We start from the raw sequence: 22,531 nt of genomic DNA on the forward strand, positions 1-22,531 counted from the left end.
GCTTTCTTAAGTAAAACTGCATCTTTTATGTTGTTTGACAACAAAAGAAACTTTTTTTTTCTCTTCAAGAGAATGGAAAATTGAAGGAGAGAAAGTATCCTTTAATAAAAATGGCTTCTTAAAAGTTCTTACTTCTATGCCTAACATTCAAATTGGGAAGAGAAGATTTAAACAGAGAAAGAACTCAGACAGGTAATGACTCTGTTTATGTCACAAGTTCCACCTATCATCACCACGGGAGCAGAAGCCGTGGCAAAGCTTTCCCTCTGGGGTGTGAGCAGCAGCTCCACGTTCCCAGCAGAGAACAGTCTGCTGGGCGTTACTAGGCACCTGCTGGCACCTGGCAAGGGTCTCAGGGGTCCTCCCGTTTCCCTCTCCAGAAAGCTACATTGCCCCCAGCAGGGGCTGCGTCCTGTAAGCCTCCTAATGACAACGAGACTGTTTCACATTGCCACATGCACTCAAGACAGATTTCAGCTGTATACTTACTTTAGAAAAGTAGCCAACAAGGTGGCAGCCCTTGACATCATTCTGGGTTAGAACATAAAAAAGAAATGGCTCCACGTCATAATAGAGTGTTTTGTGGTCAAGAAACAACTTTGCCAAGAGACACAGGTTCTGACAATAAATGGTACTCACATTCCCATCAACCTAGAGGAAAAAACAGACAAAACAGTCAGCGTGGTGTCTCTTTAATTCTAGAATAACACACGTCAGCAAAGAGCGCCTGTGAGTACCCACAGTGCAGCCCAGGAAAAGCTGGCAACTCTCAGAACACAATGGATCTGGAAGCTTGATTTCAAGCTCTTGAAATGGCAGAGTACAGTGTCTGCTACTTTAAGACAACTAAATACACAAAACACTGCACTTCAACAAAGCACGAAAAAAAGGCTAGACAAGGAGGTGATGGCCATTTACCAAAATAGCATTTTGCTTTTATAAAAAGACTGACTACAGGAATCCTTCAGATGGCAAGCTGATCTGATGTATTTTTAAAAGTATGTAATTCAACAAAAGATCTAAATGTAACCTCTTCTAAAATACATCTGTTAAGCAAAACAAAGTAAAACAATAGTTTAACTTGTGCCAGCAGCCAGAAGCAATGTAATCTGACTGCCAAAATGAGGTTTCCCCCTAAATAAAGCTCCTTGAGGGATTATTATCTATTGTCAAAAGCAAGGAGCAGGTTCCCTTGGCGGCAACCTGGCAAGTGAGGTATTTCGTGGACTCTGGTTGGCCAGGAGCAGGAGAAGGAGGCTCTATGCTCCCAACACCCCTGCAGGGTGCGCTCTTTCATGAACACGCCAATGCCTGCTTCCATCAGACCCAGAGACACTGACATCTTAAGGCTGCAGCTTCTGGAAACTCCGTGGCGGTCCAGTGCTTAGGACTGTGTACTTTCACTGCTAAGGGTCTGGGGTTCAACCCCTGGTTGGGGAACTAAGATCCCAGAAGCCACAATGTGTGGGCAAAAAAAAAAAAAAAAGACTGCAACTTCTTTAGCAATTTAAGCAATTTATTGTACAAAACACCTTTTCCCTCCCTGAAAGGTCAAGAGCTCCTCTATTCCTCACCTAAAATAAAAGCTCTGGGAAGATTAAGAAAGTGAGAGATGGAGCAGATCCTGACAACCTGAAAGTCTATCATCATCGGGATTAACAGAACTGAGCACATGCAGGTACTCAATTAATAGTTGGGCAATCAAACCACAGAACCGAGATCAAGAAATTAAAAACCACTATTAACAACACAGAATCACAGATGAAGCATAAGTCAAACAGTCATGATGAAGTCAGGAAATATTATTAGGATTTACTACAGCTATTACATATATACCTTTACACAATATTCCCTTAAATAGAGCAGTAGAAATCTTTTAAGTGCCATGTTTCATAGAGTCTAAGACACAATCTTATCGTATCTATACAAAAGTAAAATCTGTTGGCATTAAAAAATCAAATGGAGTCATATATCTCTCTCTCTCTCTCTCTCTCACATAATTTGCAGTACTTTTACCTTCTGAGTGGAATATAAAATATGTTACAACTGATGTCTTTGATTCAATGAAATACAAAATAGTTTATTCAGAGATCAAGTTTGTGAACTGGTACCACTTAGACTGACCTAATTCTGCTTCTCTCCTATAGAGCTGAACTACTGACTCCATAGTGAGTGAACAATAGTAAAACATTTCCCAAACAAATCAAGCTGTGCAAACGGGTAAAGCACAGGGGGTGCTGTGTTTGAAACGGATAGGAAGACAACTACCAAACATCTTCTACTTTACCTCAAAAACAGAAATGTTATTCTTTCTATAAATCTCATTAGCAGGAGGATGGAACCATCCACACTTCTTCATGTGCTGCTGCAGAATAGTTCTACTTTTCATATATTTTAGACAGAATTCACAGAGATATAACTTAGGCAGCCTGTAAAAAAAATAATTACACAAACAAGAGGGCTTTATATTTTATAAGATTTTAAACTTTCACTCTTATTCTTTCTCATTACCACCCAGGTAAAAAGGTAAAGAACGTTATCATTATTCCCATTAATCACATTTTTTAAAAAGGAAACACAAAAATCAAAGATAAAACTTATTTGGATAACAGGATCCAACTAATCAACAGCAAGAGGGCAGGGGTGGGAAATCAATTCACACAATCCCAGGATCTTCCTAGTAGACTGATCCTTGTCGTCTTTTAAAGTTACCTACCAGACAGCCATGAAAATCTCACCTTCTATCCTCCTTGATAATCTCCAATAAGTAGAAAGCAAAGTCTGCCTTGGGAACACACCAATAAGTGAAGATTTTGTTAAGCTGTACATTCTTTCTTCCTTTATTAGATCATTCACTCATTAATTTCAGAAAATGAACATGTATTGAACACTATCAGACCCTGTGTTAGGTACACTAGGTACAGAGGCTGAGTATGATGGACATATAGTGGGGATTGTAAAAGCAGATTTTGTGCATATTTTTAAGTATAAAATTATAATACGGAAAATGTTTTTTCAAGTTAGGACATGCTACACTACCTCCTTCCTTCTACTCTGAAATTCTGGCTTTCTCTCCAGTTAAATATGACATTAAATCCTGTACCTCAAAGGTCTATTTTCAATGACTGAAATAAAATTTCTAGTTGTTTCTTCATATATTTTGTTATACTTATATAATAACTTATATTTATCCAATACACTTGCTATTTTGGTAGTGGTCTGTCAGGCCTCTCCCTTACAACGTCTCTGTGCTCAGGAGCTAGGCAACAATGTGACTGTGCGTGCATGTGTGCTCGGTCAGGTCTGACTCTGCGACCTCGTGGCCATAGGCCGCCAGGCTCTTCTGCCCATGGGGTTATCCTGGGAAGCATACTGGAGTGGGTTGCCATTTCCTCCTCCAGGGGATCTTCCCAACTCAGCAACCTATCCCGCGTCTCCTGCAGTGCAGGCGGATTCTTTACCACTGAGCCATCGGGGAAGCCCTACTAAAGTGATTAGGTCAGTTCATAAAGCCACAGAAGGAACATAGCCTAAACTAAAAACCAGTGGCTTCTGTAAGTATTTTAGCCTGGACTGAGAAGACTGTATGGCTCTCTATGATAAACACACATCCCATGTATCCTCAGCACAGAGGCTCCCCTGTATCCTGAAAACTGTGTCCAAAACTGGTAAGCATGCTAAGATCTGATACTAAAACAAAAACTGCATATACGAAAACACTGGATGATACAATGACAAGAAATATAATCCAAATATACTGTATCTTCTCTCATATAAATAAGTACTGAGGCTGAAGGAAAAAAAAAACAAAGACAATTCTGTTTATATATTTTGGGTATTAATCCCTTATTGATCATATCACTTGCAAGCATTTTCTCCCATTCAGTAGGTTGTCTTCATTTTGTCAATGGTTTCCTTCACAGGACAAAAGTTTTTAAGTTTAATTAGGCTCCATTTGTTCACTTTTGCTTTTATTTCCTTTGCTTTAGGAGACAGATTAAAAAAAAAAAGAATCTGCTCCAATTTATATCAAAGAGTGTTCTAGCTGTATTTTCTTTTAGGAATTTTATGGTTTCAGGTCTTATCTTTAGGACTTTAAACCATCTATTTCTGACATGATTTAAGAAAACTGTCGAGTTTCATTCTGTTACGTGTAACTGTCCAATCGTCCCAATACCATTTACTGAAGAATCTGACTCTCCCCCACTGTACATTCTTGCTTTGCCGTCACAGACTGACCGTAAGTGTTCGGTTTATTTCGGGCTCTCTGTTCCGTGTCACTGATCTCTGTGTGTGTTTGTGCCAGGACCACACTGTTTTGAATACTGCAGCTTTGTAACATAGTCTAAGTCAACCCTCCAGCTCTGTTCTACTTTCTCAGGATTGCTTTGGTCATTTGGGGTCTTTTGTGTTTCTATACACATTTGAAAATTTCTGTTCCAGTTCTATGAAAAATACCCTGAGTAATTTGATAGGAAATTGCACTGAATGAGTAGATTGCTTTGCATGGTATCGTCATTTTTAACAATAACTTTTCCAATCTATACACATATCTTTCAGTTTGTCTTCTTCAATTTCAATGTCATCTTCAATTTCTTGCATCAATGTCCTACAGTTTTCCGAGTACAGATCTTTTACTTCCTTAGGCAGGTTTATTCCCAGGTATTCTATTCTTTTTGATGCAATGATAAATGAGACCCTTTCCTTAATTTCTCTTTCTGATAGTTCACTGTCAGTGTATAGAAATGCAACAAGTTTCTGCATATTAATTTTGTACCCTGCCAACTTTGCCAAATCAGTGAGCTCCAAACGTTTTTTTGTGGCTTCTTTAGGACCTTTCTATGTATAGTATCACGTTATCTGCAAACAGTGACAATTTTACTTTTTCCTTTCCAATCTGGATTATTTCTTTTTCTTGTCTGACTGCGATAGCTAGGACTTCCAACACTATGTTGAATAAAAGTGGTCTTGTTCCTGATCTGAGAGGAAATGCTTTCAGCTTTCCACAGCTAAGCATGCAATTAGCTGTGGGCTTATCATACATGCCTTTATTATGGGTGCTCTCTCTATGCTCACTTTCTGCAGAGTTTTTATCATAAATGAATGCTGAATCTTGTCAAAAGCTTTTCCTGCATCTACTGAGGTCAAAATATTTTTATCCGTCAACTTGTTAATACTGTTCTTCAAGGTGTTGTACCACACTGATTGATTTGCAGATACTGAAGAATCTTTGAACTCCTGTGATAAATCTCACTTTATTATTATTTATAATCATTGCTTATGATCATTTTAATACATTGTTGCATTTGGTTTGCTAGTATTTTGTTAAGGATTTCTGTATCTATGTTCATCAGTGATACTGGCCTATAACTTTCTTTTCTTGTGGTATCTTTATTCTGTTTTGGTATCAAGGTGATGCTTGCCTCATAGAATGAGTTTGGGAGCGCTATTTCCTCTGCTATTTTTTGGAATAGTTTGAGAAAGACAGGTGCTACCGTTTCACTAAATGTTTGGTAGAATTCACCTATAAAGCCATCTGGTCTTTGAGCTTTGTTTGCTGATAGTTGTTCTATTTCTGATTCCATTTCATTACTGGTAATTGGTCTTTTCACATCTGCTATTTCTTCCTGCTTCAGCCTTGGAAGATTGTTCATTTCTAGGAACTTTTCCATTTCCTCTGGATTGTCCATTTGATTGACATACAGCTGTCTGTCATAGTCTCTTATGATCCTTTGTATTTTAAAAGCCTCTGACTTTATTAAAACCAAGCCTACTGGGATGACACTGTTAGTCTAATGGGAATCATTCCATAAAACTCTAGAAAAGCTCAAATATTTCTTCTAGTAGTAGTACAAACTGTTGCAGTTCTCTCATTGAAAAAATATATCAAATAGGAAAAACATCAGATCACAGGAAATGAAGTGCAGTTATTGAAATCAGGAACGCTCCCTGACCTAAACACTGCTGAGTGCTGCTTCTGCCATCTTCTCTCTGAGAGAACCCTGGCCCTGACTATCGAGGAGGGGTATGGTCACTCTGACTAGGTGCATCACGGGGGTACAGCCCCCACACTTGACATTTACTTTAAAGTCACCCATGACATGGATACCACAGTCTCTGAAGTCAGGATTGGGCTGCAGTTGTACTGGTTCCCTTACTTCTAGGATAATGCAAATACTGATCCTATTGTGGCTTTTTTTTTTTCCCCCTCTAAGGCATTTTATTTGTACGTATTACATCCCTAGAAAAAGAATCCAAGGATTTTCCCTCCTGTATGTTTTTGTTTTGCTTCTTCATGGTCCATGATGCCAGCTGAGGTTGTCAGTACAATGAAACCAAACTGACGGGATGGGAGCAGGTTATTCTGCCATTTTTCTAGATCTTTGAGTTGCACATCAAATCTGGGGCTGATCACTCCACACTTATTTAGCCTGCCTGTGAGGTTCACAACAATGTTCCCAGCCCTGTGATCATCGATGATTTCAAATTCACCAATGTAACCATGCTTCATCATCACTGTTAGAAACCTGACGATGACCTTGGAGCACGGCCGAATAAGCACCCGGCATTTGCCTCTCTTTTTGGCGTTGTTGATACTCTTGAGAGCATCAGCCAGGACATTCATGCGCACCATTCTGGCAGCATGGAAAGATGGCGGAAAGAGCCTATTGTGGCTTTTGAACATTGCCCAAGATAGCAGCTGCTTGTGTGGCTTTTATAATAGATCAATAGTAAAATTTTAACACACTAGAAATTACACCAAATACACCTTAAGTCAAAGATTATGGTACAAGCCACCTGAGATCAATCTGGATATCAATGCTATATGGAGCAGACATGCACAGTGGTTAAAAGTTACAGCTACATGTTAAGAGAAAAGCAGGATTAAATCCTGGTTCTACCACTTATAAACTGTACGGTCTTGAATGTATTTGCTGGGCCCTGGCCTGTAAAAACAAAGATAGCAATATCCACCTCACAAAATTATTCCAGAGATGTTTAGTCACTGAGTAAGCTCAGTGAATGGTAACTATGGCTATTATTTATGATTAATACTATGAATATTTTTATTCTCCTTTCATTCATTTTATTTCATCATTTAACGGTCATTCAAAGACTCTGAGGATGCTGTTCCTTAGTAACTGGGGTTGTACATAATCTAAGCATCAAGTCCAGTCAGGAACAGGATCAAAAGGTAGAGTACGGTTCCCAAACTATTCAAATATGTGAGGATCTGCCTTTTTAGGACCTTATCTTAATATGAACTTGTAGCAAAGAGGTTATTAAGAAGCTAAGGCTCTAAACAGCTCAGGAGTAGAGAATATTCCATCTTGCCTTTGGCCTATTTATGTCATGTTTCTAAAGGCAGAGTAGGGCCCTCTATGGACCCATCTGCCATGTGTGTGCATCACAGCACCCTGCGGGGGAAATCTCAAGTTAAAACCTCTGGTTTATATTCTTCAACGTCTGAGACTTAATCACACTGCTCCAAATGAAGCTGGTTCATTGCTGTTGCTTCATTTTGTTTTTTAAAATTCATGGATGCAAGACTACTTAACATATACCACACACACAAATATCTGAATATTAAAGGAGATAGTACGTAATCCTACTTCCCAAATAATTTTTCCTCTTACGATCTTTTCTTCTTTGTTTTTGCTCCAACTGTCCTACTTTGCATGCTTTAGGATTTGGAAATTTTTTTAAGTGTTTAGAACTTTTATTAATAAGAAAATAATTTAGAAGTAATTTAGCAGAGAATGATAGTCATCAACAAAGTAAAAATGTAGGTTTATTATTTAGAAAACATGTGATCTCTAAACATTATAGTCAACTCAAGTTTAAAGAACTCAGAAGTGAAACAAGTCTAAACTCAATAAACCGTGGTTTTCTGAAAATATAATTAAAAAAATTATGAATATAAAGATAGAAAAAATAATTACTAAAAAACTTATAAATTACACAATATTATCTGCTATTTTCAGGGAACCCTTCACAATGGTGACTAACGAAAAGTACAGAAAGTGTCTAAAATTCTACTCAGATGAATTTTACAGTTTTTCTTCTACTGCTGCTTTCTATTACAATTCCTATTATACTTCTTAGGTTATTTATTTTCCTGCTGGCAATGTTTGTTCATTCTTTCACTGGTAACTAACTCCCTCAAACTTGATTAAGAAGTCAAATTCTAGGGACAAATTCATCAGAGCAAAATGCCACATTTTTAATCAGACTTAATATCTTAAAATTGACAGCCTCCTTCTCATCTTCTGTCTCCACTCCTGACTAAACGAGCTCCTCTCCTCCTCCTGCCCTTGAGAGGAAGAGAAGCTGCCCGTGGACCCACTCTCTGCGTGACAACCACCAGAACAGGCGACACAGACGCTGAACAAGCTTCTGCTCCAGGCGGGGCACTCTCGTGATCCGCACAGCTGGCAGAGCTCACTTAAAAACGGAAACAACTCATTTTAAATCTAATGATGAAATTAATTCTTCAACTCTGCTGTTCTTGATTATACAACATCCTGGCTATCCATAACTCCTGAGGAAGACACTGCATTGACTACCGGTGTTCTGTAGGTAGTTGAGGAATTTCCTTCCCTCTTTTAACATATATACATAATATATAATTTAATGTTTTTAACAAACTCAGATTGTCATTCTTCCATGAAATAAACAAAATATTTTCTTAAAGGTCTAACACAGAGTTTGGAGGTAACTGATCCTACAATAAATGGCTCTCAGCTGCTGTTTCATAAGCTTTTATCTTAGTTTCCTGGGGTTTTGCCTTCTCCCTCTCTCTCTGTCACTGAGGCCTGGGTCTCACTCCTACTTTTCTAATTCGCTTAGATTTGTAAACCAGATTGAAGAATTAATGATCGCTGTACTTCAAAGGCTAAGCCAGTGTCTAATTTTTTGACCAAATCTTATTTTTCACCTCTTTTTCATTTCAACCCTAAAAGGAAAAAAACCTGACATTATTGAGCACTAAACCATTTTTAAGTGGTTTACATGATTCTACTCATTTAATGTTCACAATAAACCTCCTGAGGTCAGAACTATTATTATCCCTGTTTTATAGATGAGGAAACCGAAGCAGCAAGTAGCTGGGTAATTTCTAAGGTTACGTAGCTTATAAATGTCAGAGTTGAGTCAGGAAACAAATCTGGCTTCCCTAAGCTCACTGCCTTATCCCAAAAAACTGGTGAGTGATCCATTTTTATATCTAGAAACCCAAGCCACTTATATATAATTTTATACCATTTGGCTAATTATTCCTGGGAAAACAAATAATTTACCAAGTTTGTTAAATTATAAAAATTTAAATAAAAGGCTACTCAGTGAAACTTTATTTATTAGTTAAATATAAAAGTTTTTCTTTAAAAAAAGCTTTCGGTGTGAGATATGAAGGTCAATTTCTCATAAAGAAAAAATGTTCCCTTTCATTCTGACCATGTGTCAGGTTTCCAATCTTAAATAATAGTTTTTGGATAGGTTACGGAAAAGAAAATCTATTACAAAGCCAACTGAGACTGAGAGGCTGCCGAAGTATGCTGCTGCCACGGACACTTAAAACCCACCGGTTTTCTTCAATGTAAAGAGAGGAACTGGACCACAACAACGTCTCCAAGACCCCTTCTAGTGCTGGACGTCTAGGAATCTAAGAGCAAAGGTAAATGGCCTCTCAAAACATACCTTGAGTATTCTTGAGGATATGGAGAGGAGTACCAGGTATGAATTTCATACTTCCCAAACTCGATAACAGAGGGACAGCGGACTTGTGGATCAGGAGGACCAGTCACTCCAACTTTCTGTGCAGTGAGAAAATACACTGATTACATAAGTTAGCTACATTAAAAACGCTAAGAGTGCAGTGAGAAAATACACTGATTACATAAGTTAGCTACATTAAAAATACTAAGGTAGGTAACAAACAAAACAAAAAGCCATCTGAATCGAAGTGTCATGCTCTCAGGATTCCACGAGGAATCAGAAAAGCCAGGAACAAGCTAACGGATTTTGAAATAAACCGTCTTCTTCTTTAAAAGGAGCATCCAAATGAAAAATAAATATGCTAATAAATCTCCTAGAACCGAATGCAGTTGGTGACACTGCAGTTTCCCTGTTTAATAATACTGTGAATATCCTCAACTCCACTCCTTCCTTGATGACCCAGTAGTTAGAGAGACACCGCCAGCAGTGGGGATTCGGAGTCAGGGGTGGGGAGGCGGGCCTGCTGCCCACAGGCTGAGATGACACGCGGCACCCCAATGTCACGAACAGCAACGACCTACTCGACACGGGAGCGAGCACAGGAAGGAACCGTCCTCCCGTCCACAGAAGGAGGAGCTGAGGACAATGGGAAAAGAGTATACCAAAACAAGTAAGAGTCCTCAGTGCGTTTTACACTTCTCCTAAAACTTCCTTCCTAGTAGCTTTTCACAGGGGAATTTGATTTGCCCTGCGCCCAAGGTAGCAAGAGTCGTATATGCATACAGGCACACCTCAGAGATACTATGGATTTGGCTCCAGACCACGGAACAAAGTAAGAATCACAATAAAGCACATCACACAAATTTTTGGTCTCCCAGTACATATAAAAATTATGTTTACACTCTGGTCTATTAAGTTGGCAATGGCATTATGTCTTAAAAAAAACAACGGACATTCCTTACTTAAAAAATATTGTACTGCTGAAAAATGCCAACCATTATTTGAGTCTTCAGCAAGTCCCATAAGAGATCACCAGAACAAATACAATAATAATGAAAAAGTTTAAAACATTGCAAAAATTACCAAAATGTGATACAGAGACATGAAATTAACAATTAAATGTTCTTAGAAAAATGGTGCTGATACACTTGCTCAACTTGGAGTTGCCATAAATTCCAATTCATAAAAAACATTATTATCTGTGAATCACAATAAAGTGAAGGGCAATAAAAGAAGGTATGTCCCCATGTGTGTTGTATATATAACATATAACACATAACCATGTATAATTATCGTGGGTATTATAAACAGGAATTAACGTTTTTAAAAATGGACCTAGAATTCAGCCTAATCAAACACAAGTATTAATAACTCTTAAAGGGAACACCCAAAATTATTCTTCACCTTTATGCTTTAAAAAGCACTGAGAGATTACTAAAAGTCCCTTGCTGGAGCTCATGACACACACACCCCCCCCTCCCCACCACTTCTAACAAAGCTAAAAAGATATAATATCAAATTTATATTCTTTATATAAATGTATTTAAGGAAAAAGCCTCTTCACCATAACTCATTTGAGAACTCTCTCTGGCCTTACTAACCATTCCCTTTTATAAAAGGCCAAGGGACTTATCTCAGGTTTCATGTTGGAACATAGCCAGGTGAAACCGCACCTCTTTCTTAAGACACCTCAAAACAAAAGACAAACATCTAATAGTTGGATAAACTGTGTTATGAAACCAAGGAGCACTGAGGCTCTTTCAAGAGCAAAAATCAAAAAGAAAAACACAAGACAGTATTAGAGTGAGATTTCTTTTTCGTCTCTCAAAAGCCAAACAGAGCTCTGCAAAAGGTTTTAAACACACTGATCTTTAAATTACATTCCAGAATCATGCACTGTAACTCATAAAGTAGCATCTTTGAGCCTATCTTCACAGCTCCAAATAACAAGGACAGTAATACGGAAAATATCAGAGTAACCAGTCGGAAACCAAATCTAGGCTCCTGAGCCAAGATCACACAGGATGCACAGGGGTGAGACCACGCACCTGCTGCGACATCACCTGCTGCTGGAGCGCCTTCCCGTCCGCGGCCTGGCGCTCCTCTAGGCGGATGCCGGACGTGAAGGTGGACACCCAGCTCCAGTACAGCTGTTTGCACATGGCCGCCACTGAGGCACGGCCGGCCTCCCTGCCTCCAGGGCCCTCGCCCGCCGGCACCAGCAAACGCGCCGGCCACCCTCCAACTCCCTTGTGAAAGAAGCCTCTGAGCCAGTGCGCAGAAGTAACAAAGGCTGTGCAGTCAGGAAGGAACAGGTGCCTCCAACCACCCGTTAACCCAGTCCTTGCCAAAATCACACCGCCAAGTCGGAATTACAAGCTTATCTTTGATTTCATGTTTAAATTTCAGCCAAAGTGTCATTAACTATGCAACTTTCCAAAGTAGCGGGTATTTAACAAATCAAGAGCACATAATTTTTTTTTAAGCTTTTAACTCAGGTGTGCCACTCTGTGCCTTCCTTCTCATTTGAATATGCCAAAACGGTTAAAGTAAAACATATATTCTGGGCCAGAATGGACTGTCTAATCTAAGAAAATAAGGGAGGGGGCACTGAATGCACTAGTAATCGGGTTAAGTCAAAAGGTAACTTTAAATATGTCTATTCTAAATAATGAAACTTTTATTACCAGTAATTCTGGAGAAAAGATTGTTACTTTTCTGCAAAAAACTCCACTTCCATCCAATAGACAGACCACTCTTGTATACAGAGATCCCCAGTCTAGATCTGATACAAAAGGAAAATCACAATTGAAGCTGATACAGCCCTGCCCTCTCCCCCGTTAGACGTTACTTTTCCATTCCCTGTAGCAATGACATTTTGAGGTGGGAGTGGAAGGTAGGAGTCCCCTTAGTATCAGCGCGAGAATATGCAATGGTGGGAGAAGATATGTCTTTCCGACACTGGAACATTTCCCATGAAAAGTTTAATAAAAAACAATCCTGTTCCTTAAGGATTAAAAGTTACCTGATGAAAGAGCCGTGTAAGAATGAGGTCACATGCTGCGAAGTGGAGAGAGCATGAACTGGGAAGAAAGAGCCTCAGCATGGGTGGTACCTCCTGTGCGGACCCCGCATCTCGCACTGGCATCCCCTTCATTCCCCACAATCCAGGCCTCGAAGCAGGAAACACACGCCCACTTCACAGACGGGAGGGGCGTGGGGGTGGGAAACAAGGCTCAGAGAAACCAAGAGGTAGAGAAGGACAGCACAGGAAAAGCAAGCGTGAAGCCCAAACCGGAACCGACCAACCAGGTACAAGGTGAGGCAGAACGTATGGGGAGCCCTCAGCTAATTAATTTCTGAATTCCAAAAGTCTCTAAGTTTTTTTGAACTAGAACTTTAGCTTTCCAAAGTACACATCCACAGCCTCTTATCCAAAACACTTGGAGTTGGAATTGTGAACTTTTCTCATTAGAAAAGTATTACAGTACATATATGTATTTTAAATCAACAGCCTCAGTAGGGTTTGGGACAACACTCCATAATCAGACACCCTAATATTTCTTCAGCGAAGCATATGAACATTCATATTAAATAGGATAACTAAAGACTATATTGGGCTTCCCTGGTAGCTCAGATGGTAAAGAATCTGTCTGCGATGCAGGAGACCCAAGTTTGATCCCTGGGCCAGGAAGATCCCCTGGATGGCAACCCACTCCCGTATTCTTGCCTGGAGAATCTCATGGACAGACCATGGGGTCACGAAGAGTCGGACACAACTGAGCAACTAACACAACAGAGAATATATATATACACACACACGTATTATGTGTGTGCGTGTGTGTGTATATATATATATATACACGTATATATACATGTATATGTGTATGCATATATATATAGTCTCAAATCAGTTCAGATTATGTTTTGCCAAACAACTGAATCAGGATAAGATCTTATAATGTAATGACTTATAATCTGTTTTCATTCTCTAAAGATATATATACAGATGGGCAATATGCACGTGAAAAGATGTTCAACATCCCTAGTTATCAAGAAAATGCAGTTTAAATTACACCCATTCACACCCATTAGGACAGCTACTAGAAAATAAATAAATAAATAAACCCCCAGAAAATACCAAGTGTCAGCGAGCGCGTGGCCTTTGTGTATCTCCTGGACTGTACCAAGCACAAGCCCCTGCCCCCAGCCTGCAATGCGATTCCAATACTCAGCTGTCCACTCCCTCACCTTGTTCAGCCTTCTGCTACATGGTGGACAGTCCCTAACCCAACAATTCAAAACTGCACAAATCCATCCCACCCCTCAGAATTCTCTGACCTCAACCCCTGCTTTTTCCCCATAATGTTACCACATGATACAGTAGTTACTTTAACCCATCCCCACTACTAAACTGTTAGCTCCTGAGAATAAGGATTTTTTTTTAAAAAAAGTCTGCTTTGGTCCCTGCTGTATCTCTAGTGCCTAATGGTACACATGGTAACCAGTACCCGGGAACATTTACTGTTAAATGAACATTATCTATGTTAACAGCTTCAGCTCTTACCCATGCAGTTTCAGCTGTCACCTCTGTGCTGATAACCTGGCAAACCTGCCTGGAAGCCCTCCTGATCTCCACATCCATACCCACGACAGTCTAGACTTCGCACAAGCCCCCAATTTGTGTAACCATGATCAGGAAGACCATCCAAAAAAGCTCCCCTTCCCACATTTAGCATCATCATCTACTCAAAAAAGAACACTGGGAACTATGTGGTTCTGTCCTTTCGTTTAACCTCGATTCAACCCAGCACTCTAGGGTTCCCATCCTGTCCTAAAGCCACCGCACAGCCCCTGCCTGCCGGGCCCCCTCCGCCTTGTCCCGGCCCTGTCCCCTCTCACTGACCACGGGAGCACCTGGCAGGGCTTCTTCAACCCACTGCACACGGCATCACCAGAACCAGGTTTCCAAACGCAAACACAGCCATGCTGTCCTCTTTAAAATAAACTCTTCAGGAGCTCCTCAAGAGCTATTCAACTACTTTAGAAAACTAGAAAACGAAGTACAGACTGCTTAACATGGACCACAGGATCTTCGTGACCTGGTCTTCCGGTCTGTACTCACCTTTTCAACCTCATCTCTTAACTGAACGCCAACCGAAGAAATTACACACAGCTCCAAGTGTTCAGTAACCTTTCTCACACCTATTCCACGAGAAATGCCCTCCTCTCATCCAGTAGCTACTTCTCATTCATTCTCTGAACACCCTAGTCAAACATCACCTGCTCCCTGAAGACCACACAAACAGCCCTAGGCAGATGTCTTGCTGTCATTCTCCTGCATCTCAAGCACATTTACCACAGGCTAGCAGTCAAGGATTAAAGATCTGGAGTCACACGGCCTGGGTTCAAATGCTGATTCTGACACTGAATAACTATGTAATTCCAGGTATGATAATCCTTCAAAGGCTTCAATTCTTCATATGTTTGAAACAGGAGCAAGTAATAACAAGATTTTATTAAATGCAAAAATTGATACACAATGCTGAATGTAGTGAACCTAGAACACAATAAAAGACTTCCTATTACTAACCACAAGGCTTCAATTATTGGTTTATAAATGTCTTGTCACCTCGAGGGCAGAGACACATTTCCTATGTATCTGTGGGTTTCTAGAACCCACCACTAAGACAGCTAGCAGAGACTGGCACTGATTTAGAGCTCACCACATGAGGGACACACCAAGTGCTTTGCAAATGTCAATTCATTTACTCCTTTCAGCAAACCTATTAAGTAACTTAGTTGACAAAGGTCACTCAGCAGAGACAGGATTTGAACCTGGGCAGCTTATCTCTAATACCTAGGCTCTTAACCACTATCTTATTGAATATTCAATAAAATTTTGCTCAACTGTCAAGTCCAGCAGGATGGTTCCCGCTAAAGGGCAGCGAGAAGAAGAAAGGCCACTCCGCCAGCAAGGAGGTGGAGACCGGAGAACACACCATGGAACGCACGAGCGCAGCCGTGGCGCGGACTCCAAGAGGCGTGCCCTCGGGGCACTCAAACAAACCGGAAATCCGCCGTGAGGGGGCGCGGACTCCAGACCTGCGCCCCGACACCAGGCTCACGGCGCTGCTGGGCCAGAGGAGTAAGGAGTGTCCCACACTGGATCCGAGCGGCGCTGTCCAGAAGGTGAGGATTCCCCAAACAAGCTCCATACACTGCTTACCTGCGTTACCTGCCCGCCACTGTCAAAAGATCTACAGACAGTTACGTGGGTGAGAATTAACCGCTTAGAGTGAGAAGCGCCTTCCATCTTGATTTTCCTATTGCAGCTGTAGCTAATAGGCGTGCATATCTTCGAGCAGTTTCAAATTACAAGACCACCTAGAGAGCATTTTCTAATACTATGCCTGGGCCTTCTCCCCAGTCCCTGGAGTTCATCAATATCTGAACAGGGCCTGGGCAGGGTAAGGTGCTTTTAAAGTGCATTCTGGCTTGAGAACGACTATTTAGGTAGTTAGGACACTGAGGGTAAAATGTCAATGCTTTTACATACATTTTGGTAATTCTAAGATAAATATTTTCCAAGGAAAAAAATAATTAAATAGGGATAACAACTCTTAGAGTGAAGAGACTTGCTGAACCTAGTTTATTTCATTTCTAATTAACTGCTAAATTCTTTATGCAAAGAAAAAAGTTATTTCAAAAATGCTATTAACTTTCTAGAAACACACACACAATCAAATCCTTCAAAATTAGAAAGCACTAATATTACTAAGGAAATATAACGCACTATTTGGTGATATTTTATGAAAAAAATCATTCTATATATTTCGAGGAGGCTGTCATGCTCTTCAATGTAATGAGTTGAATACAAATGCTTCTTTTCAGTGATGAATCTTCTAAGAAAAACCATTCCTTCCAAGTTCACAAAATCACTGTTGAAAGATAATTCCAAACAAAACCCTATACTACCAATTTCTTATGTTTCTATTTTGTTTTGTTTTGTTTTAAGAGGTGGCTCTTTTTTATGGAAGTGTTCACTGAATAGCTACTAACGATGGAACACGGTACCAGGCAAACTATACCCTTCTCTTGAAAAATTTTTTTTTAAAAAACAAACAAAAAGCAAAACCAATTAATGACCCTTTTTGAAGGAGGGGGGGGGTGAAAAAAAGAAACCTTGTGAAATATTTCAATAATGTCTGACTTAATTAGGTAATACACCACACAAAATTTAATTGCTCAAGATCATCACTATAAGCTATCACTATTGGGGGCTGCTTTTGTGACTGGTTAACCCTCTATGAGAATCAAACTATGTCTCACTCACAGCCCCTGCACCTAGTAATTTCTAGAACAGGGTAGGTACTTCAAAATGACTCTGTATGTTATGTTCATGAATGCTGTTATTATTTAAAAACATCATCTAATCTAATCAATAGTGAGTCCCCCCACTGCTTCAACCCGCTTCCTCTAGGACATTAGGTCAGAGAGCCTGGAAGCTATTCTTGACTTCCCCTTACTCCTTTAAACTATACATCAAATCTACCGAGTTACGCTGACTTCATCTCTGAAAAGGATTCTACATTCATCTCCTTTTCTCCCATTTCCACTGCCACCTCTCTAGTCTAAGTCACCATCTTCTTCCTTCTCAATCACTCAAACAGCCTCTAAATTTGTTTCCCTGCTTCTACTCTTGGCTTGGAATATGAAGAATTTAAATCCATTCATATAGTGGCTAAAAAAAGAAAATTTAATTTGTATTTCTTCTATTTCCTTGCTAAAATCATTCAATGATTAAAGCAGATGTGGTATATACATACAATGGAATACTACTCAGCCATAAAAAAGAATTATCATGACATCATTATTTGTAGAATCTAAAAAGAAAAAAAGACACAAATAAATTTATTTAAAAACCAGAAATAAGACACAAACATAGAAAACAAGCTATTGGTTACCAAAGGGGAAAGGGACAGATATATGCTACTATATACAAAAGAGATGAACAACAAGGATATACTGTACAGCACAGGGAACGACAGTCAATATCTTACAATAAATCACAATGGGAAAAAATCTTTAAATCATTCAATGACTTCCCACTACAATTGCAATAAAAACGCCAATCCTAACTTATCCCTCATTTTCTCTCTCCAGCTTCATCTTCTGTGACTTTTATTCATTGTACTCCGGTTGGCCTGGCCTTCTTTCATTTCCTCAAATGCACCAAGTTCTTTTACGCCTCCAGACGTGCACAGGCAGTCCCCTATGTCTGGAACATTCTTCTCAGTAGCTCTTTGCCTTGCTGACTTTCTAGCCATCTTTTAAGTCCCTGTGTGAATTACACTGCCTAGGAACCCAGAAACTGGCACAGGAAGTGTCTACTATCCCCTCTCACCACATTCTTACTCTTCCCACTTATCAGCTTGCAACAGACTTATCTGTACAATTGTTTACTATCTGCTGAGACGGAACGTTTCATGAAGGCAGAGTCTATGACTGTTTGTCTACCCTACAGCTCTAGTTCCATGCCAGGCACGTGAGTTCTAAATGAATGGACTTCATGGAGAAACACCATCATCAGTATTTTAGTGCACTGCGCGGTAGTGCACTGAAATTATTTTCGTAGTGTGCTTCTGAAATAAGCACAGGTTAGGAATCACAAACCCAGCTGCCCATTTCCTTGGTGCCAGATACATATACAGACAATCACAGTTTAATAAAACACTGGAAGAAACATACCGTCTCCAGTGGCCTCAGCAGGGCTCAGCACCCTTTTAACTCTCCCCAGTCATCTTTCTCTTCATACCTGTTATTACAACTTCTGGCTCATTTCACCCAACAAAAAATTTCATTTATCCACTCATTAAACAAATATTTACCGAGCCTTTACTATATTCCAAATACTCAGTATAAAGCAGTGACCAAAAAGAAAGTGCCTGATCTCAAGGCACTGACATTCTAGAAATTAATATTTACATTTATAAGTAAGTGGTAAATACCTTGTAGGACAAGCAAGCAGGTAGGGGGACAAAGAGTGACACAGTGTGGATAAATGTACGCTGTTTCAGTTTGGGATTTACGAAGAGCCTCTCTGATACAAGACAGAAGCAGAGACCTAAAAAGAGTGAGCAGTGAGCAGACTCGCTCTCTGGACCAGAGGACGGGCCATGCAGACCAGGAGCCGGAAGTGCCAAGGCTCTGAGGCGGAAGTGCGCCTGGGGCGTCTGCGGAAGGGAGACGCGGCCTGTGGCTGGTGAGGTGTGAACAGGGCAGAGTGGGGGGCCCGGGCCGAGAGGCAGGGAGGCACAGGGCCACAGCGAGTCTCTTTATAGACAGTCTCGGCAGGACTGAATGGCGCTAGAGGCTTTCTGGGCAGAGGAGTGGAAAGTCTGAAAACATTTACTCTAGCCCCCGCGTAAAGAACACAGCTCAGACACTGGTGAACAGCACGAGTGGAAGCAAGCGCGTGAGTATGGAGACATCACAGCCGCCCAGAGAAGAGGAGGCCGCAGGCGAGGAAGGTGGGTGGGGAAAGCAGCTGTCAGGTTTTGAGACATTCTGGGGTAGGACCAGTAGGATTTGCCAATGAACCGAATATGTACAGGGTATGAGACAGAAAAAAGCAAGGATGACACTTCTTTGGGACTGAGAAAGTAAACAGAACTACCACTGATGCCCATTCTCCACTAAAAGGAACCAGGGATTCTCAGAGAAATGGCTGAATCCACAGTGTGAATAACTGAAGCCTAGGATATACTGCTGTGGCTAAAAGCAGATATGAATATGTGCTATACAAATATTCAATCATTTCACTGTATACTTATAACTCTTTTACAGTTAGTAAAATTGAGGTCAATTATACTTCAACTTCAGAGAAGACAATGGCACCCCACTCCAGTACTCTTGCCTGGAAAATCCCATGGACAGAGGAGCCTGGTAGGCTGTGGTCCATGGGGTCGCTAAGAGTCGGACATGACTGAGCAACTTCACTTTCACTTTTCACTTTCATGCAGTGGAGAAGGAAATGGCAACCCACTCCAGTGTTCCTGCCTGGAGAATCCCACGGACGGGGAGCCTGATGGGCTGCCATCTATGGGGGTCGCAGAGTTGGACACGACTGAAGTGACTTAGCAGCAGTAGCAGCAGCATAAACTTTAAAAAATCACCAAATAAATAGAACAAATTGGACAAAGTAACACACACACACACACACACACACACACAGGCTCTCCCTGCCCAAATAAGGAACAACCTGAGCATCTAAATAAGTACCAATAACAACAAATGATAAGATAACACATAAAATACGAATCTGTAAGTAATAGACAGATGGATGGATGGAAGGATGGATATACAGAAAAAAGGAAAAGCTCTTCCTTATATTAGTATGCCAATTAAAAAACACATATGATGGAATTAGATAAATCATCTAATTCCATCGAAAGCAACCAACAAAGTCTAGTGGATAAAATCTGATGAGAAACAGCACATATTTAAATAAAGTGTAGTCCCAAAAATTACTTAATTACAGAGGGCACATGATTTCACAGATAAGAAACATGGCACAATATCACTGTAACCAAGTGATCAAAGGACAAGTCACCACTGTGGATGCTCTACAAAATAAATGACCTGCACTCATCAGAAATGTCAAGGGCATGAAAAATAAAGACTGAGAAACTGTTCCAGGGTAAGGGAGAAGAAGGAGACATAATAAGTGAACAAAACACATAATCCTCAGTTGGAGAGTTGACCAGGACAAGGCTTCCTTTCCTTTTGCTATAAAGAAAATTAGTAGTACAACTAGTAAAATCTGAATAAAATCTTCAGATTAGATAACATGTTTCATGGGTATAAACTCCTGATCTGGACTGTACTGTGGTCACCTATAAGAATGTCCTTGTTTCTAGAAAATACATACAAATAAACAGGAGTCAAAAGCATTAGTATACATCTGCAACTTAATTCTGGAAAAGAGGTTCTTAAAAAGTGAAGAAACGACAACCTGATAGAACAAGATGGTGGAGGAGCAGATGGACGTGGAGAACATCTCTCTCCATAGATACATCAGGAATACACCTTCAGACACAGAAGTGCATGCAGAACACCAGCTGAGAGTGGACAGGAGTACATGCCCAGAGGAAATGAATATAGAGAACCATGCAAAACTTGAGATCAAGTCCTGAGCCTCTGGAGTGGGAGCAGTGACTCCAAGACCCTAGACTACCAGAGAACTCACCCTAGGGAGTACCAAATGGTGAGAACTCACACGAAGGAAACCACCTGAATACAAGACCCAGCATCACCCAACCACCAGTAGCACCCTGTGCAGGACACCTCATCTAAACAACAAACAAAACAAAAATACAAACCCAACCATCAGCAGACAGGATTACCACCTCACTCAGCCTTGCCCATCAGAGGAAAAACAAACAAAAACTCAGCACAAATCTCACCCTATAGGAAGCTTACACAAACCACTGGACCTTAGGAGGGCAGAAACCAAAAAGGAAGAAAGAATTCAACCTTGAAGCCTGGGAAAAGGAGACCTCAAACACAGTAAGTTAAAAAAAATAATGAAAAGGCAGCGAAATAATACATAAATGATGGAACAAACTAGAAACACAGAAGTCCAAATAAATGAAGAGGAAATAGGCAAACTACCTGAAAATTCAGAATAATGATAGTAAAGATGATCACAAACCTTGAAAACAAAATGGAGAAAATGCAACAATCAATTAACAAAGACCTATAAGAATTAAAGAATAAACATACAGAGACAAACAATTACTGAAATTAAAAATACTCTAGAAGGAATCACAGCAGAATATCTGAAGCAGAAGAACAAATCAGTGAGCTGAAAGATAAAATGGGGGAAATAACTTCTCAAGAGCAGAATAAAGTAAAAAGAATGAAAAGAACTGAGGATAGTCTCAGAGACCTCTGGGACAACATCAAACGCACCAACATTTGAATTACAGGGGTCCCAGAAGAAGAGAAAAAGAAAGTATGACCAAATTTTTGAAGAGATTATAGTTGAAAATTTTCCCAATATGGAAAAAGAAATAGTCAAGTCTAAGAGGCACAGAGTCCCATACAGGATAAACCCAAGGAGAAACATGGCACGATACATACTAAGCAAACTAGCAAAGACTAAACACAAAGAAAGAACATTAAAAGCAGCAAGGGAGAAGCAGCCAGTAATATACAAGGGAAACTTCGTACGCTTAACAGCTGATCTTTCAGCAGAAACTGCAGGCCTGAAGGGAATGGCACAATGTATTTAAAGTACTGAAAGATTACTGAACCCAGCAAGCAGTGAAAGTGCAACTAGGATTACTGTACCTGGCAAGGATCTCATTCAAAATTGATGGAGAAATAAAAAGCTTTTCAATCAAAAGTTAAGAGAATTCAGTACCACCAAACAAACCTTACAAGAATATATAATCAAGAAATATGAGAAGAAAAAAGATCTACAAAATCAACCCCAAACAATTAAGAAAATGGCAATAAGAACATATATATCAATAACTACTTTAAATGTAAATGGATTAAATGCTCCAACCAAAAGACACAGACTGTCTCAATGGATACAAAAACAAGACCCATGTATATGCTGTCTACAAGAAACCCACTTCAGACCTAAAGACACATATAGGCTGAAAGTGAGAGGATGGAAAAATATATTCCATGCACATGGGAAGCAAAAGAAAGCTGGAGTAGCAATCCTCATATCAGAAAAAACAGACCTTAAAATAAAGATTACAAGAGATAAGGAAGGACACTACATAATGACTAAGGGATC

The 22,531-nt window shown here is 40.1% G+C and overlaps 2 protein-coding genes across 3 annotated transcripts in view; both read right to left on the reverse strand.

The window, feature by feature from the left end:
- KAT6A (lysine acetyltransferase 6A) overlaps positions 1 to 22,531 on the reverse strand; it is a 107,004-nt gene that overhangs the window by 15,803 nt on the left and 68,670 nt on the right. For both annotated transcript variants that reach the window (XM_061134684.1, XM_061134685.1), the window contains 3 exons: positions 9,697 to 9,812; positions 2,288 to 2,429; positions 490 to 651 (listed from right to left, as the gene is read on the reverse strand). In XM_061134684.1, coding sequence (XP_060990667.1) covers positions 490 to 651; positions 2,288 to 2,429; positions 9,697 to 9,812 — 420 coding nt within the window. The remainder of the gene's footprint in view (positions 1 to 489; positions 652 to 2,287; positions 2,430 to 9,696; positions 9,813 to 22,531) is intronic.
- LOC133050489 (small ribosomal subunit protein uS8-like) lies at positions 6,227 to 6,649 on the reverse strand. Its single transcript, XM_061134686.1, has one exon. The coding sequence runs from the start codon at positions 6,632 to 6,634 to the stop codon at positions 6,242 to 6,244; it is 393 nt and encodes a 130-aa protein (XP_060990669.1). The 5' UTR covers positions 6,635 to 6,649; the 3' UTR covers positions 6,227 to 6,241.

This window comes from Dama dama, chromosome 32 (genome assembly GCF_033118175.1).
Source record: "Dama dama isolate Ldn47 chromosome 32, ASM3311817v1, whole genome shotgun sequence".
Lineage (NCBI taxonomy): Eukaryota > Metazoa > Chordata > Mammalia > Artiodactyla > Cervidae > Dama > Dama dama.

Excerpts from the sequence above, each read along its gene's own strand:
- LOC133050489 (XM_061134686.1), bottom strand. The coding sequence starts at position 6,634 with ATGGTGCGCATGAATGTCCTGGCTGATGCTCTCAAGAGTATCAACAAC.